Genomic DNA, 18,742 nt, shown 5'->3' with positions numbered 1-18,742 from the left:
TCAGGTCACAGGACAGCATTAAGGGACTCTCCCCACCTACATCCAGAAACCTGATTCTTTCCCACATGGAAAACCCATGACATCACCCCACCCCTGGGAGGATGCAAAATAGGAAGTTGAAAGCCAGATAATACTGTGCAATATCAGAAATCAGAGCAAATTGCAAAAGAGGCATCTCATGCTAACCAGCCAGTATCTCCCTATCCCTGGGTCTTCCTGACCCCATTATATGCCTGGTGAGATGAACACTAAACAAAAACTTGAATGTAGCGTGGCTTATGCTTTTTGGAATGACTGCTCTAGCAGGAGAATGAAAACAACAGAGGGGCTTTTGTAGCACTTTAAATCCTAACTGATATGCAGAATGAGCCTATGCCTGTTTACTTGCAATGCTGTGCTCAATGGGGATTTCTCTTTAGTAAGTGTGTTTATCATTTGCTGCCTTATCGAGGCACAAGGGACACGGGTGGCACTGTGGTCTAAATCACAGAGCCTCTTGGGCTTGCCGATCAGAAGGTCGGCGGTTCGAATCCCCATGACGGGGTGAGCTCCTGTTGCTCTGTCCCAGCTCCTGCCAACCTAGCAGTTTGAAAGCATGCCAGTGCAAGTAGATAAATAGGTACCGCTGTGGCGGGAAGGTCAACGGCATTTCTGTGTGCTCTGGCTTCCTTCACGGTGTCCCGTTGCACCAGAAGCAGTTTAGTTATGCTGGCCACATGATCTGGAAAGCTGTCTGCAGACAAATGCCGGCTCCCTCAGCCTGAAAGCGAGATGAGCGCCACAACCCCATAGTCACCTTTGACTGGACTTATCCGTCCAGGGGTCCTTTACCTACCTAGATTTATCTAGCTTTAAAGAGCAGGTCTATATTTTTTTGGGGGGGGATGAATGAATTCCTATACCCCAATTACCCAGAGATGCATTTCAAATAAAAGGACACATTCTACTCATGTAAAAACACCAGGCAGGCCCCACAAATAACCCAGAGATGCATTTTAAATAAAAGGGCACATTCTACTCATGTAAAAACACGCTGATTCCCGGACTGTCCGCGGGCCAGATTTAGAAGGCAATTGGGCCGGATCCGTCCCCCGGGACTTAGTTTGCCTACCCAGGCCCTAAAGGTATCAAATCAAAGATGCTGGTAAGTTTTAGGTTGGGAATGTTGCACTGGAATCTCCCTTTGAAGTGTGTGTGTGTGTGAACTTTTAGGGAAGCAGCACACTGATGGGAGCTGTCTCCCGTTCACAAGAGCTTATTCTGCAACAAGCCTGTTAATCTTTAAACTTCAAAGGTCACTCACTTTCCTACCTGGAGATACCGGGGTTTGAACCGGGGACCTTCCTGCTTGCAAGGCAAACACTCTACCACTGAGCTATGGCTCTGGATAGGACTATAAGGTTGGAGCCAGCCTTTATCTTGCTGCCATGTTCTTCTGAATGTTCAAGTTGAGAAGGAGCTCTTGAAGCATGTCTGGAGAGCTCACCCCCTTTCTATATTAACCATCCTGTCTGGTTATCCTCTCTAAGAGGAGGATGTTGGACCCGATGGGTCTCTGATCCAGCAAGGATCTTCATACATTAGTCCTGTCTTTGGCCACACATAACAACAGCTGCTACTTACATCAGAACTCTGCGCTCCGGGCCAAATTCAGCTTCATAGAAACCATTTTCGCAGTCTTTTCCAACCAGCCGATGGGGGTGAGGTCTGTATGGCTCATTCTTGGTCACCAGCGTTATTCTGATTTTTATTTTCCCGAAGTAGTTGAACACCTGCAAAGGTGGAGAGGAATTGTCACGTTCAAGGCGTAACCAGCTGCCCTGATTAAAAGAACCGCCTCCAGGTTCTATTTCAATATGCTGGTTTTAACCTTTAAAGTCCTTCACGACCTCAGGCAGCAAGGAAACGCTGACTCAGCAACAAGGAAATGCTGGAAGCAGGGCCTTCGCAACTGTGGCCCCTGAAATCTTTTGTTCCCAAGGAACTATAATAGAACCATAAAATTGCAGAATTGGAAGGAATCCTGAGAATCATCTAGTCCAACCCCCTTGAATGCACGAATATGCAGCTGCCCCATACAGGGATCGAACCTGCAGCCTTGGTGTTATCATCACCACACTCTTATGGGATTCAAAAGGGATTGTCAAACCTGGTAGCTAGTCTTCTTGCTATGACTTTTTTTAAAAAAATAATCTAATTAGTCATTTGTCTTTATTGTTTCATCTGGTTTTCACCATTAAAGCCCCATGTGGCCTAGGACCCACGTGCCTATGGGACCGCCTCTCCTGGTCTGCCCCATGGAGGACAACATTTTGGAGGTCCCAGAATGCAAGGTGGTTAGATTGGTCTCAACCAGGGCCAAGGCCTTTTCAGTGCTGGCCCCGACTTGGTGGAACGCTCTGTCACAAGAGACTAAGGCCCTGCGGGACTTGACATCTTTCCGCAGGGCCTGCAAGACAGAGCTGTTCAGCCTGGCCTTTGGTTTGGACTCAGTCTGACCCTTATGTTTCCCTCCCCTTATGGTTTGGATCTATGGGCTACTTTTAAAATGAGGCTGCATTTTAAATTGGATTTTAACCTGTATTTTAAATTGGGGTTTTTTCGCTATTATGTTTTTACTGTAATTTTACTGGTGTTAGCCGCCCTGAGGCCGGCTCTGGGTGGGGTATAAATAAAATTTATTATTATTATTATTATTATTATTATTATTATTATTAATTATTATTATTATTATTATTATTATTATCATCACTGCTTAGGGCAAGCATCTTATAAACAGCTAAAACATATGAACAAATAAACAGCAGTACACAAGCAACTGAAGAGGCCAAACTACAGGTGCCACTGAATATGTGGTTAAATATCACGTGTATTTTCTTCCAACAAACAGGAGAGCTGCCATTTCTGCTGGGTCCGCTTTTATGCTCTCACTTTCCTGCCTGTTGCAGTCCTGCAGTTTGGCCATCTTAAATGCAGGACAAATAGAAGCAGAGCCGGAAGGGACCCCAAGGGTCATCTAGTCCAACCCCCCCCCCCTGGGCTCGAACCACCAGCCTTCTGGCTAACAGCCAGAGGCGACAGTGAGTGGAGAAATGAATGTGAATTTTGAATGTTCCACAAACATCTACAGTACAGACTCTTTTCGAGCTTCTATCCAGGCAAGCAAGACCCATGACGAGAGTTCAAGGACACATTCCAGCCAGGCAAAAACACTAATGGAGCATGAAGGATGTGGCCTGGGAAGAGAGCATGTGTCCAGGGAGGAGGAATGGCCAAATTAGAGTCCTGGGGTCCAGATGGAGCAGCATGGAGGGCTGTCTTCGGCCCCCTGACTGAGCTTGCCCACCTGTGTCCTAGAGATCAACTTGGGGCACTTCCAATCACATACCGGTGACTTTAGAGTGTCCGAGTATAGTTGATTAGGAGGCGCTGTGTCAAGAAGCCCGCTTCCCCCCTAAAGATCAGAGTTCTTAAGATAACGAAAGTGACAGGAAAATGCACTGGGAAGTTGAGATAGCACTTGCTTTGAGACAGCATCATCTAACCTTCCCATAAACAAATCAGAATGAAGGTTCAATAAGCAGGTGGTCTGGAAGGGCCCTTCTCCTGCAGTGCTATACCTAACAGCTGTTTGACAGTGGAGCAGACTTCCTCAGGAGGCTGTGGACTCCCCTGGAGGTTTTTTAAGCAGAGGTTGGATGGTCACCTGTCGTGTATGATCTAGTTAAGATTCCTGCATTGTAGGGTGTTGGACCCTCGGAGTTCCATCCAACTCAATAATTCCATGATTCTATTATTCTACTTCAGGCACAGGCACACTCAGCCCTGTTTTGGGACTACAACTCCCATCAACCCTAGCTATCAGGACCAGTAGTCAGGGATGATGGGTAGTCCCAAAATATCTGGAGGGCCAAGTTTGCCTATGCCTGTTCTATTTACTTACTGAATTCAATGGCCCTTACTTCCAAGTAGACATGCATATAATTTGGCTGTTTGTGGCCTTTAGAGCCTGTGGGATTGCCTTACTCCCACGTGCCCACTCAACCACTTTGATTGGCAGAACTGGCAGGTGCCACATAATATCTGTTCTGCATTTGTAAGCATTCGATCACATAGTGTGGCATCACCGATTCCTACACTTTGGGACCTTCGTCTGTTGATATCAGGCAAGTCCCTTCATTGCAATATTTTCAGCGCCTGCTAAAATATTCTTGTTTAGACAAGCCTACTCAGATGCTTAGGAAGTTGAGGTAATTTTAATCTGTTTTACTATTTTAGCTTTTTTATGTTTTAAAGTGTTGTTGCACACCCCTTGATTTTATTGCGTTATCTATTTTGTAAAACAATTTGAGGGTTGTTTCTTTCTTTCTTTGTTTTACAATCAAGCGAAATATGAAATAAGTAAGTAAGTAAGTAAGTACTGTATTTTTCACGCTAAAGGACGCACTTTCCCCCCTCCAAAAATGAAGGGGAAATGTGTGTGCGTCCTATGGGGCGAATGCAGGCTTTCGCTGAAGCCTGGAGAGCAAGAGGGGTAGGTGCGCACCGACCCCTCTCGCTCTCCAGGCTTCAGGAAGCTACCCGCAAGCCTTGGGAGCCTGCGGGAGTTCCCGCCGGGCTCCCACAGCTTGCGGAGAGCTGCCTGCAGCCCGAAGCCTGGGGAGCGCAGTGGAGCGCACCCCGGGCTTCAGGCAGCTCTCCACAAGCCGTAGGAGCCCGGCGCGACTTCCCCAGGCTTTGGGCAGCTCTCCACAAGCCGTGGGAACCCGGCACGACTTCCCTGGGCTTTGGGCAGCTCTCCGCAAGCCGTAGGAGCCCGGCGCGACTTCCCTGGGTTTTGGGCAGCTCTCCGCAAGCCGTGGGAGCCCGGCGCGACTTCCCCGGGCTTTGGGCAGCTCTCCACAAGCCGTGGGAACCCGGCACGACTTCCCTGGGCTTTGGGCAGCTCTCCGCAAGCCGTAGGAGCCCGGCGCGACTTCCCTGGGTTTTGGGCAGCTCTCCGCAAGCCGTGGGAGCCCAGCGCGACTTCCCCGGGCTTTGGGCAGCTCTCCACAAGCCGTGGGAACCCGGCACGACTTCCCTGGGCTTTAGGCAGCTCTCCGCAAGCCATAGGAGCCCGGCGCGACTTCCCTGGGCTTTGGGCAGCTCTCCGCAAGCCGTGGGAGCCCGGCGCGACTTCCCTGGGCTTTGGGCAGCTCTCCGCAAGCCGTGGGAGCCCGGCGCGACTTCCCCGGGCTTTGGGCAGCTCTCCGCAAGCCATAGGAGCCCGGCGCGACTTTCTGCTGGGCTCCCTAGGCTTGCGGATAGCAACCTGTTCTGGGGGCTGGGGTCAGGGGAAGCTCGGGCTTCCCCCGCCCCAGCCCCGCACCTGGGGGGGAAATAATTTTTTTTTCTTTATTCCCCCCCAAAAAAAAACTAGGTGCGCCCTATGGGGCGAAAAATACGGTAAGTAAGTAAGTAAGTAAATGAAACAATAAGCATTTGCCTCTTGGGCAAAACAACTCTGGTTCCTTTTTAAAATAAGAGAAAGACAAAAACACAATAACGAAGAGGAATACCTGTAGAGCCGGGAAAGTCCGATTCATATCGCTGCTGTGTTCTCCCGGAATGCTGCCTGCTGATCTCCCCTCACATTTGTACCGGAAGCGCATCCCTCTCTGTCTAGGCTGCTCACATATTTCAATGTATGGTTCATGACCATCTTTGGAAAGAAAGAAAACAGTGCAACATGTTATTTTTTTTAAAAAAGGTAAAGTATTCCCTTACAGCAGGCAGAAAAGTCTAAAAACAGGGGATGTAGGAATCAGGTTTCTCTCCCGATGCAAATTCTGCAATACGCATTTTCATACACCTATTTATACCTGTAGAGCAGTGTTTCTCAAACTTGGGTCCTCAGACTACAATTCCCATCATCCCTGGCCATTGGTCCCACTAGCTAGGGATGATGGGAGTTGTAGTCTAACAATAGCCCAATACAGAGAAAAACGTATCCTTTTGCTTTATACTGGGTAAAGCTACTGGTCCCTATAGCTCAGTGTTGTTCACATTGACTTGCAGAAGCACCCCAGGGCTTCAGGAAGGGGTCCTCTCACAGTCCTACTTGGAGATGCCAAGGGGTTGAACCTGGAAACGTCAGTACTCTGCCACAGTTATCACAGCCCTTCGCTTAGTTGCGGATAAGCCACAAAACTCCTCTGGTCTTAGAAATTGGGACTGATAGGATTAATTAAGACTGTCTGAACAGGTGCTTCTCTCAACTTTGGAACTATGGTTTAAATAAGGATGATTTGGGAGCATGTGATAAATACCGTATTTTTCGCTCTATAAGATGCACCAGACCAGAAGACGCACCTAGTTTTTGGAGGAGGAAAACAAGAAAAAATATATTCTGAATCTCAGAAGCCAGAACAGCAAGAGGAATCGCTGCACAGCGATCCCTCTTACCGTTCTGGCTTCTGGGATAGCTGCGCAGCCTGCATTCGCTCCATAAGACGCACACACATTTCCCCTTACTTTTTAGGAGGGAAAAAGTGAGTCTTATAGAGCAAAAAATACGGTATTTCTCTGTGTTGTTGTTTTTGCTAAGGGCAGCTATGCTAGCTAAGAGTATCTGCGAGTCACTGTTCTCCGAACGGATTGCTGTTTCCAGCAGCCTCACGTGTCATATTGATGTGTAGCCTGAAAGTGGATTTGTGAAGCAAAGTACAAGCGCATGTCAGAAATATTTACGGGAAAGTGTGCCTTGTCTCTTCTGAACCAGAAGCGATGGGAAACACTGCCTGTCCATTGTCCCTACTGAGAAACCAGCTCCTTCTCTTTCTGAACTGTTTCTTGCGCTAGCTATTCTATATCAGAGCAGCTACGCAAAATTAACAATCGGTAGCTAAGTTTGCTTGTTTTCCTCTTCTCTCCTCATCCCTTTATCATTTTATGCTGTGTCTTTTAAATTGTAAATTTGAGGACAGGGATTGTCTTGTTTTTACTGATCTTATGTAAGCCACTGGAAGCCTTTTCATCTAAATAGTGGTGTGTGTTGTTGTTGTTCTTTTAAATGCTTTAAACCACAGCGAGTCACACACATATTTCTGCTCATCTTTTGAATATGCAACTTTATTTGTTAGATTATTATTATTATCATGTGCGTTTATCATATCATGGATTAATTTTATGTTGTTCTGCTTGAGGGAAAACCAGTCTTCTTTAAAAAAAATATGTTAAAACCAAAAGCCAGTTGTCTCATTAGGAAGGAATGGCTTGATTGAGGCTAGCTGGATTAATGAAATTCAAAAATCAGCTTTTATTATACAGCCACAGACCTGATACAAGCAAATCAAAATCGTTAATAAAATTGTCTCAACCAGCTGCTGCATTGCTGCTTAAAAATTCTGTCTTTTTGGCCTAAAATCAAGAGGCAGAGAGAGAGAGAGAGAGAGAGAGAGAGAGAGAGAGAGAGAAAGTTATTTGGTTTCTTATCCTGATGATGACATCACCTGCACTTCACTAAGTCAAGAACCAGCTTCTTTCCAACCACTTGATCTGTGGTTGGAAATTAATATCACCAACAGTGTGTATTATGTGGAAAAGCAGAACTCAGTGTTCAAAGACACAGTCCAAAGGAATAGCTCAGTTGGTAGAGATTGAGACTCTTAATTTCAGGGTTGTGGGTTTGAGTCTCACGTTGGGCAAAAGGTTCCTGCATCGCAAGGGTTTGACCCCTTCCAACTCTATAATTCTATGTTCAAATTCATATTTACTTTGAAAAAAGAAATCTGTGCTTTCCCCATGTTCTTCAGGACACGGTCACCAACAGAGCAACTAGCAGAGCCCCATGCATGCAGCCTGTTAAGGCCAAATTTATACATTTCAGCAGAATCCAGTGATAAGGTACTGTACTACACCACTTAGGCTGCAGATCTAGGAAAGCAAGCCATCAGGGAGGGGCAGAAGTTTTAAGGGCTGGGGTAGCTTCTGTTCGAATAGGCAAATCTATCTAATTCACATTTTCTGAAACAGTAATGGACCCCTGACCATTAGGTCCAGTCATGGCCGACTCTGGGGTTGTGGCGCTCATCTTGCTTTACAGGCTGAGGGAGCCGGCGTTTGTCCGCAGACAGTTTTTCTGGGTCATGTGGCCAGCATGACTAAGCCACTTCTGGCAAAACCAGAGCAGTGCACGGAAACGCCGTTTACCTTCCCGCTGGAGCGGTACCTATTTATCTACTTGCACTTTGATGTGCTTTCGAACTGCTATGCAAAATGAACAACATCTGCATTTTTTCGTGTTTTGCAGTGCAGTCCCCCAACCAAGTAAGGTGTACACAAAATGCACCATGGTAGGGCAAGGAGACCATCAATCGACAGGCATATATTGGTGAAAATAACATACAGAAACACATTCTATCTGGGGAAGTTGATTTGCAGAAACGTGAAAATCAGACGAAACCTCACACATACTGTATATGTAAATTGGGAGAACTTCCCACCAAATTTCAGAGGAAAAAGAAAATCACAAACTAATGTGGAGATGAGGAATTTAATACTGGATCAATGAAAAATGGAGAAGCTTTTTAACGTGGCTTTTTTCTATTGCACAACCCTAGTGCTGAACGCTTGGAATTCACATGTCTGAAGCAAAGAGAGCTTTACTTCAGAGTATTTTGGAAACTTCCCCTTCTTTATCAATGTAACCATTACAAAGGGGCAATTAGCTAGAAACATATGGCTTTACTAGGAAGTTAGAAACTTCCCTTGTTATTTGAAAGGAGGGGGGACACCCTCCCATAACAGGCCGCTAACCAGCTTAAAATATATTGTCTGCAGTTGGAGATACACATCTTAATAGCGCCCATTCATTTGTCACTCTTCCAAAAATCCTGAAATCTGGTAGCTCTTTACTTGAATAAGCAGATTATACATGCACCCGGAACAAGTTCAATACAGGTTTGGTTACATTTTTGGAGTTCCTTTGTAACTGACTGCTAATTAGTGCCAGGAATACTGAAATGAACCTTTATGCAATCAACCTTTATGCAAGTCCTCTGAGGCACAGATTCTCAACCAAAGTTGCTTGAAGATACAAATTTTGATGCTAAAGTTTCTACATGCAAAAATCAACCTTTGAATAAATAAATGTGACATTTTCCCCAAAATGTGTTCATTAGCATTTTTTGTTTTTTAGAGGTTTTATTGTAAGGTGCTTAAACTGAGATACTTATTTAATGTGTGGATATTTGTGAACTATGCTGGTCTATGACCGTAATAAAGATTTGGATTGGATTGGATATTTGGGAAGAGGTTTAAGGGGGGCGGGGAATTAGTATCCACCCTATATAAATACGTCAATCTTCCTAAAATAAAAATGTCCTAAGGCACTGAATTGTACCTCCAACTGTTACTGGCTTTCCAGACCATGATGAGGAAATGGAAAAACAAGGTCAAAGCAACAGCTCAAAGTACCAAAACATCAGCAGAAACAATGAACGGCTTCAGGCAAACAAATTTGTACGGCAAAGGCTGTAGCTCAGCGGCAGAGCTCATGTACCTGTACTCAGAAGGCCACAGGTTTGATCCCTGGCGTTTCCAGCTCAAAGGACCAGGCGCAAAGGTGATGGGAAAGGTGATGCCTGAGATCCTGGAGAGATGCTGAGTAGACAATACTGAGCTAGAAAGACAACAGTCTAAACATTTAAGGCAGCCTCCCATGGTATCTAGTCAACTGAATTGCTCAGTATTGTCTACACTGACTGGCAGCAGTTCTCCAGGATGTCTGATGGTGGGCTTCTCCCAGTCCTACCTGGAGATGCTGGGGATTGAACCTGAGACCTTCTGTATGCAAAGCAGATGTTCTACCACTCAGCTATGGAGCATAGCTGTCAACTTACAGATTTGAAAATAAGGGACCAACAGCCTCGAAAATAAGGGACCAGCAGCCTCGAAAATAAGGGATCAGCAGCCAAAATAAGGGATTTTTCAGCCACAGGTATGTTCAGCTTCTGAGCCCCTCCGAGTCAAAGGCAGAAAGCCCAGCCAGCAGCCAAATGAAGCCTCAAGCGGTGGTTCCCACAGAGCAGCAACATGGCAAAGGGGATGCAGCAAGGGAAACCACCGTCACCTCTCCGCTGGGAAGCGCTGAGCAAAGGCGAGTCCCCAGGCAACGCGGCCGATTTGATCGGCACAAGGCATGCAAGCTCCACCCCCCCAGTCATTCTTAGACTCCTTATTGGGTGAGCAATACAGCCAAGCAACACAGTTGGAGCCTCCCTGGCTGGCAGGGAGGGAGGGAGGGAGAGGAGCTGATTCCTTTGAAACCTGGAAATTTAAGGGACATCATCAATAAGGGACAGCAGCGGGACACAGCGCTGGCATAAGGGACTTTCCCGCCAAATAAGGGACGGTTGACAGCTATGCTATGGAGAGAGTGGTGGTGCTCAGAACAATGAAGAGATGCAAAAAGGGACAGCAGTGCCCCTGATGCAGCAATGTTTACACTTGAGTGGAGTCATTTACAATCTATCCTGTAATGCAGCAAGGGGTTTAACGGTGTGGTGGCGACGACAAAGCTTCTGGCTGTGATTGGCTAAACCAACCTTCTGTCGAGGAAGCTGGGGGCTGGACATGCTAGGCTGAACTGATTTGGTTCTTAAGATCTAGCTCTGCTTTTTGACCTCTGTCTGCCACTGGGCTGCCTCCTGGAGTTCCTCTATTCCTAGCTAGCAGGATGGTGGAAGCTGTAGTCCAAAAACAGCTGAAGACCCAGGTTTGGGAAACCCTGCTCTAGGTTGAACAGAGAGTGGCAGGTGTAAAATGGGGAGTGTTGCAAGCTAGCCTTGCTGTCAATGTATCTCCACACTTAGGTCCTACAGGATTGTTGGAAGGCAGTAGGCCTCAAAATACCAGCTGTGGGGAGATCAGTGTTGCACTCAGGCTTCTTGTGCATGTCTGGTTGCCTACCATAAGAACAAGGTCTTTGGCCTGATCCCTTCTTACCTTCTTAGGAGGCAGGACAGGCAAGAAGGGAGAACTTCCGAAAAGAGAAGGAAGAGGCCAATGGCCAACCCCCCCCCCCAATTTTACAGTATCTTATTTAATGGAGTCACCACCCTTTTGCCTCCTAGGAAGGACATGATGGCAAAACATGATGGAGTCCAGGCTGGTTCCATTTTTTGGCCACAGCAGGAGCAACTGCAGGGAGCTTGAGTCCCTTATTCCCTGCCATGAAGGACCCTCTGCTCCAGCTGCTAGTTGCTCTGGAGATTGTCTGCAGAGATTATGGGAAGCATACTCAGGCCTCCACCTCTGGCCAGGAGACCAAGGGCTGCTGAGAGGCTGCACCCTCCAGCTCCTAGGAAGACCATCATGCCAAAGGGGAGACCAGCCTGGCAACACCTGCTGAGCAGAGATGGTGCAACTGCTCTAAGGCTTGCTTTGCTCTTCTCTTCCCATTCCTCCTTTCGTATTGCATCTGTTGGTGAGCACAGCGCCACCTGCGTCCCCCCATGTAGCAGAGCGTAGTTGAAATGTGGTTTATTCTCTAGTAGTCACATCTACATATCAGTCCTGGAGTCTCTGGGGAAACTGTTGTACATAGGAATCCCCGGAACTGAGTGATGATAACTAGGTTCCAAAGAACCAGGTGGAGGTATCAAAAGAAACTCATAAGAAGCTCAGAGAGATCAGTGATCCTTCTAGGCCAATATTGTCTACACTGGCTAGAAGCAGCTCTCCAGGGGCCCAGTCTCTCCCAGCTGGAGGCTGAGATTTTGTATTGCTGGCAGAGAAGAAGAATAGACATAATTGGGGGCAAATATTGCACATAGTAAGGGACGCGGGTGGCGCTGTGGGTTAAACCACAGAGCCTAGGACTTGTCGATCAGAAGGTCGGTGGTTCGAATCCCCACGACGAGGTGAGCTCCCGTTGCTCGGTCCCTGCTCCTGCCCACCTAGCAGTTCAAAAGCACGTCAAAGTGCAAGTAGATAAATAGGTACCGCTCTGGCGGGAAGGTAAACGGCGTTTCCGTGCGCCGCTCTGGTTCACCAGAAGCAGCTTAGTCATGCTGGCCACATGACCCGGAAGCTGTACGCCGGCTCCCTTGGCCAATAAAGCAAGATGAGCGCCGCAACTCCAGAGTCGGTCACGACTGGACCTAATGGTCAGGGGTCCCCTTTACCCTTTACCTAATGCACATAGTCATAGTCAAAGGGACCCAAGTTACTCAATGAATCAGTATGACACGATATATATATATATATATATATATATATATATATATATATATATATGGTGGCGTTTAGCACAGGCACCCTAGCAAAACGTCATCAACCACAAATCTGAACAGAAGTGCCTTGAAAGCAATAGTCCTCTATTGTACATTTCAACCACTCCCATATATAAATGGTACTTGGTGGCAGCCAGCAACCTAAACTGCACGTCTAGTGTTACCGTGTGAAATTTCTAAATGGTGCAGTGAAGAAAATAACAGTGGAATGAGGATCTCCTTCCCGCCCCCAAAACGTGTGCAGCATGTGATATTCATTTGCATGCGGTATATCTGATGTGCAAAGAACTTTGCATGCTTACAACAACTCTCACAAGATATGAGGCAACGTGTCTCTCTGAGCAATTCCACACCTCCTACCCAGAGGTTAGGGCGATTTAAAAGTACTCCCACCACAACTAACAACCTGGCCCTGTCATAATTTGAGGCGTTTTGCTCATCGGAGTGATGGCGATGATGCACAGCAGGCTTGAGTTCTAACCCCCACCCACAACATGTGAGGAAGTTAGCATTGTAGTTTGTGACAAGGGTTAGGCTGAAAGGCTAGATATTTTTTAATGCCAAGAGGTAAAAGCAGTGCATCTCTGTTTCAGAAAACTGTCCTTGTTTTTCCTAGCAAACTTTAGAAAGAGGGGTGGATACAAGCCTGGTGAATATGGAGTGTCGTTTTTTTCCAGAAGCTGGGGACAACCCTTTAGAAACAGAACAAAACACAGTTATGAAGTGCAGTAACCTTATTCCTGTTTGAAAGAAGGAAGCAGTGCTATTAATACACTCATTCAAACACTAATTCTCAGAGCAAACAGCTGACATGCTGCTAACGAAGGCTGTGGATATAAGACTGCATGGCCCTTTGGTGTTGCAATTTGCACGATGCGTTTAATGCGCTTTGCTCATTGTGAGCCTGTGTGCGATAACCTGCTGCATCTTACGGATAGAAGAGGCAAGACAAAAGCACTTTTTAATAGTTTTCATCATCGAAAAATGAGAGGCGCCATGGCTCAGGTAGGGTGCCCAGGTCTCAGGTGTTAGACCATATGTTAACCTTGCAGGCTCCTTTAAAGGATGGAGCAAAATCTCAGGATGAGGGGCTAAGACTGAGGATTGGCTTAAAAGCATAAGAGCATAAGAAGCACCCTGCTGGATTGAACCAAAGGCCCACCTAGTCCATCACAGCTCAGTTGGTCACAGAGCTGTTAGCGCCAAGGTTGCAGGTTCGATCCCTGTATGGGACAGCCACATATTCCTGCATTGCGGGGGGTTGGACTAGATGATCCTCAGGGTCCCTTCCATTAATTCTATTATTTTCTTCCCCAACCAGATGGGAACACCCACAAACAGGACATAAAGCGCAGCAACACCCTTCTGTTTATCATCCCCAGGAACTGGAATTCGGAGGCATATTGATGCTAATACTGTGGGTAAGATATTGGCTTCATAAGTGCAGCAACAATGGATTGACTTATGCTAAACTCCCTGACCCGCCAGTTGCCATCTTATGCCTCTACAACTAGGTTTCATCCTTATGAATATAGCTAAATATATTTCTGGAACTTATGTTTTTACCTGTGTGTTGTTGCTTTGTTTTGTTTTTTGCTTGTTTTAAACACCGTATTACTTGACTGATAAATTGTTTTGTTGATTGTTTTGTAAACTGCTTTGTGACCATCTATGGTGAAAAGCAGTCTATAAATACTGGAAAGAAATAACAGATAATAATAATATTAAAAAAAACAACCCACCCTTCACTAAGCTCCTTTCCTAATTTGCTGGGCATCACCCATCATCTCCCAAACTCCTTCCCCTTAGATTCTCAAGGTCTGAAGCTCCAGGAAACCTGGACAGGGCTTAAAACTACTTGGAAGTAATTCACTCTGACGCCTAAATGCTAAACTTTTCTTATATTCCCAGAAGTGGAAGAGACGGCTGGGATTGCTCAACGGCGGGGGCCAAGCCCTCTGCTCACATCTACCAAGGGCTGAGCCTCAGATTTTTTTGGGGGGGGGAACGGGACACAAAAAACCAAAAGCCTTGCTTCAAGCTAAATCCTGAAGTCACTTTTTACCTCAGTCATTCCGGAGGGCTTGACAGTACAGCCACACCCTTCCTGTAAGGCGGGGGGAATAATACACTGATGCATAACCAAAACAAAACCATAAAGTTAAAGCAGCCGTCCTCCACCGCTCTGAGATTCAGCTACTTCCTTCTTGAGGCTCAGTTACTTCCTCCAAGGTGTTTCGCCTCTTCCTCTGTGACACTGGTTCCCTCACCTTTTTTTGGTTCAGAGCTGTTGCATCAAGCGGCAGGCAGGGTGAGGCTGGCGGGGACGACACCCTCTCCTAATCCTCTCCTGCATTAAACCACTGCCTTCCTTATTTCTCTCACAGCAGGCAAGTGGACTGGCAGGAGGCAAATCTCCCACATAAGGCAACTGGACTGGACAGCGTTAGCAGAGAAAGGACACTCTGTTATCTTCTGACTTGGTTTTCATGAATTGGTGACAGTCATCAAGTTGTTTTGCTTCTATCCAAGCTGGAAGCCCATCCACGGGGTTTATTTATTTACTAAATTTGTATACCGCCCTGCAGTTCACAACACAAAACTACAATAATAAAAAAAATTAAATACATAATAAAAACAAAAACAAGGAAAACCCAATAATCTCCTGTCCCCAACACATTTAAAATGGCATCAGATGCCACTCAGCCAAAGAGGAACGCTTTCACCTGGTGCCTAAAGGTATATAATAAAGATGTATAATTTAAAAACCGGAGGAAGGGAGAGACAGCGTTTATCTCCTGCACTCCAGAGCATCAGATGTGCACAAATTTCTTGCAAAATTAAATTAAAAATTATGGGGTTTTTCCCCCTCTTGATCATTATCACCTAGCATTTGCCACAAGACATCTGGTCTGTGTGATGAATACCAAGTCAAATGAGTGAATCCTACCCAGACAGAGTCTGGTGACGTGAACTGTGATGCCTCATAACTTCATGAATTTCTCTAAAAGTCAGAAAGCATATTTTCCCAAAGGTTCATAAGCAGGCTGTTTGTATCCTCATTCCCAAAGACTTGAGATGAGTTGTTGTTGTTGTTGTTGTTGTTGTGCCAGTTACAGAGAAGGGAAGCCCTCCCAGCTCATCAATTGTTGGCTTATTGATACTTTTCATTTGGTGTCCTTACAATGTAGTATAAGACATTTAAAGTCCACAACTTTCCCAAATGGCTCCTGGGAACTGCAGATTGGTTTCTAGGAAATGTATGTCCTCAATCTTGAGAATGGTATTTAGGCAGAAGGTCAAGAGGAGAGCTTTACTTGGAATGCAGATGAGGAAGTATTAAGGTTTCAGTGCTGATTGATCTGTTGTTGGCTTGACAATTACTGCCTTATCCTGCTATGAACCTGAGATTGCATAGCCAATTATGGCTTTATATTTTCTAATGTCGCTCTCTTCATATTTTCTCTTTTGCATTCAAAATAATAAAAATTAGTAATGAAAACATTACGTGGGTAAAGTTGCGGCTTGGATTGAATTATTTCAAACTGTGTTGTTGGTTTTTTTAAATCAACCACACGGACACGTAAAGGCTGCCTTTCCAAGTATGTATATACGGAAGTAAATTCCCTTGAAGTTAGTGGCAATTCAATGTAAGTAAATGTGCCTCTCCACACACCACAGTGAGGGGAAATCCTAGTTGATCCCTTTTCTCTCTGTGGTATGTAAATATATGTCATTAAGTAAAAGCCAAGTGATGGGAAGAAGAGATTTAGCACAGCAATAGCTGAAGTCAGGCAGTAACCACAGAATGCCAGCACTGCCTGGGGAGACTATCTCAACATAGGAGGGAGAAAATATATTTTAAAGTGGGTGGGATACAACATGCTCCAAAGGCTTGCTGTTGCACATGGACAAGGTTCTAAAGAACATTTGTTGTACGAATTGACAAGCAGCAAAAGCAACAGCAACAAAACTACCAGCAAAGCATCTCTCACGGGGCTTATCAGCGTCCATCTCTTTTAAAATAATTTATGCCCCATTAATTCATTGTTAGGGACGCGGGTGGCGCTGTGGGTTAAACCACAGAGCCTAGGACTTGCCGATCAGAAGGTCGGCAGCTCGAATCCCCGCAACGGGGTGAGCTCCCGTTGCTCGGTCCCTGCTCCTGCCAACCTAGCAGTTCGAAAGCACGTCAAAGTGCAAGTAGATAAATAGGTACCGCTCCGGCGGGAAGGTAAACGGCGTTTCTGTGCGCTGCTCTGGTTCGCCAGAAGCGGCTTAGTCCTGCTGGCCACATGACCCGGAAACTGTACGCCGGCTCCCTCGGCCAGTAAAGCGAGATGAACGCCGCAACCCCAGAGTCGGTCACGACTGGACCTAATGGTCAGGGGTCCCTTTACCTTTTCATTGTTATAGTTTTTCATTGTTATAGTTGTCATTCAGTGGGGGTTGGACTTGAGGGAGCTGGTGGCCACACACGTCTCAGAGCTGGTTGTTACAGCACAGCGGCAAAAAGAGCTTATTCTACACTTAAAATCCCTGCTTCAGTTCAGGAGGTGGCCTGTCCGCACAAACCCCTTAACTGCAATGAGGCTGTGATGTGCTGAGTCTGACCCGCCTTACAGGTAAGGATTACGGAGATAATGCATGCAAACCACTTCCAGGTATCTAAAGCATTGCCTAAATGCTGCAACAGCAAGGAGCCTGGAGGGCTGGAGTTGACACATCCCTGCCTTAAGGAAAACCTTCACAACAGCCTCCTGGATCAGGCCACTGGTCCATTCAGCATCCTGTTCTTCTCACAGTTGCCAGTCAGATGCCTGTGGAAAGCCTGAAAGAATACTCTAGGGGCCGACAGCACTTGCAGTTCTCAGCTACTGGTATTCAGAGACATACTGTCTTGACTTTTGAGGTAGAGCCCAGCCGCCACAGCAAACAGCCACAACAGACGGTGGCACCATTTTTAAGGCTGTGACAAGAGGCCACAAGCCAAATTTCATCTCCAACCACTTCATCTCCAGAACTTGAGAAGCTACAGGTGCTTAACGCTATGAACCACCCTGAAATCTACAGGTGAATTATTATTATTATTATCAGCCCCCTGCTTTGCCTCTGGCTCTTGTGTTCTTCCACAGAGCAAGCCAAACACCTCAGCCAGTAGAGTAGGAGACTCCTAACCTCAGGGTCCTGGGTTCGAGTTCCACCCTTGGGCCAAAGATACCTGCATGGCAGGAGCTTGGACTAGGTGAGCCTTGCGGTCCCTTCCAGCTGTGCAGTTCTGTGATGTGGCAACATGAACCGCTGCATCTCACAGACTGCTTATCGCCCTCCAAAGAGCTTTGCTTCTTTCTCTGTCTCAGACTGAGGTGGGGAAAGTGTGTTTGCGCGTATGTCTGCTAACATGCCAAAAAAAAAAAAAAAGGTCTGAGTCATACCACCTTCTTAGAATTTATTTTCATTATTACTCCAGCTCAGGTCTCTGGCAGAGAGAGAGAGAGAAAGAGAGAAAGAGAGAAAGAGAGAGGTCTTTCCCAGCCGGGACATTCTGCGCGCAAAATTTGGGCTCCTGCCCCGCGGAGATGCGCCAAAAAGATCACTTCCAGTGAGCACTCAGGGTTGATTTCCTTCAGATCACTTACCAGCCATGGCGCTGCTCCCTCCCGCTGGCGTTCTCTGCCCGACCGGGGATTGCTTTTTGCAAAGCTGTCCGTCTCGCAGGCTGCAGCTTGTGCCTCCCGATCTTTCTGTTTCTGGTCTGGGCTGCTCTCGCCGGACTCCAGCTGCTACTACTATCCCTCCACCCCCCTACCCACCCCGCGCAGGGCTGGGAATTTCCCCCGAGTGATGACGAGCATTTTGGGAGGCTGGCCCCGAGGTGACGTACTTGCCCGCCTCCTTCTCCAAAAAGCGCTTTAGACAGCCCAGAAACCTCAACACCTCCTTGCTGTCTTCTCACTTTGCGGGCCGGTGAGGTCAGAGCCCCACAGCCCAGCCCATAACCTTTCTTTTCTGAATGTCAAGTTAGGGGAGCCCCCCCTTTGTGATCCTCCCCCCCCATCAGCTTTTAAGCAAATATGCTAAAACTCTGGTGTCATCATGAATGCTTAAAATGAGAGCAAGCCTTTTTTTTCTTTTTCTTTTTAAATAATTTTTATTAAATTTTCCATTTTAACAATCCAATCAAATCACATTAAGTATTCCAAATTATACAAATACATATCATATACCGTATTTTTCGCTCTATAACACGCACTCGACCATAACACGCACGTAGTTTTTAGAGGAGGAAAATCCGTAGGCATGCCACCCGTAGGCATTCCCTCCATAACACGCACAGACATTTCCCCTTACTTTTTAGGAGGAAAAAAGTGAGTGTTATGGTGCAAAAAATACGGTAGTCCAAATATTCTGCCAAAAGCAACCCTTTTTTTTCACCTAGTGGGGACAGAAATCCATTTCTGCTTATG

General features: G+C 46.4%; 1 protein-coding gene across 1 annotated transcript in view; it reads right to left on the bottom strand.

Annotated features, from left to right (window-relative positions):
* REL (REL proto-oncogene, NF-kB subunit) overlaps positions 1-18,150 on the bottom strand; it is a 51,276-nt gene extending 33,126 nt beyond the window's left edge. The window contains exons 1-3 of the mRNA XM_053383700.1: positions 17,915-18,150; positions 5,559-5,701; positions 1,624-1,772 (exon numbers count right to left, since the gene is read on the bottom strand). Coding sequence (XP_053239675.1) covers positions 1,624-1,772; positions 5,559-5,701; positions 17,915-17,921 — 299 coding nt within the window. The 5' untranslated portion in view covers positions 17,922-18,150. The remainder of the gene's footprint in view (positions 1-1,623; positions 1,773-5,558; positions 5,702-17,914) is intronic.
* Between the last annotated feature and the right edge of the window lie 592 nt (positions 18,151-18,742).

This window comes from Podarcis raffonei, chromosome 3, assembly GCF_027172205.1.
Source record: "Podarcis raffonei isolate rPodRaf1 chromosome 3, rPodRaf1.pri, whole genome shotgun sequence".
Classification (NCBI taxonomy): Eukaryota; Metazoa; Chordata; class Lepidosauria; order Squamata; family Lacertidae; genus Podarcis; species Podarcis raffonei.
Note: the sequence above shows the minus strand (reverse complement) of the source record. Positions and strands in the feature narration are given on the sequence as shown.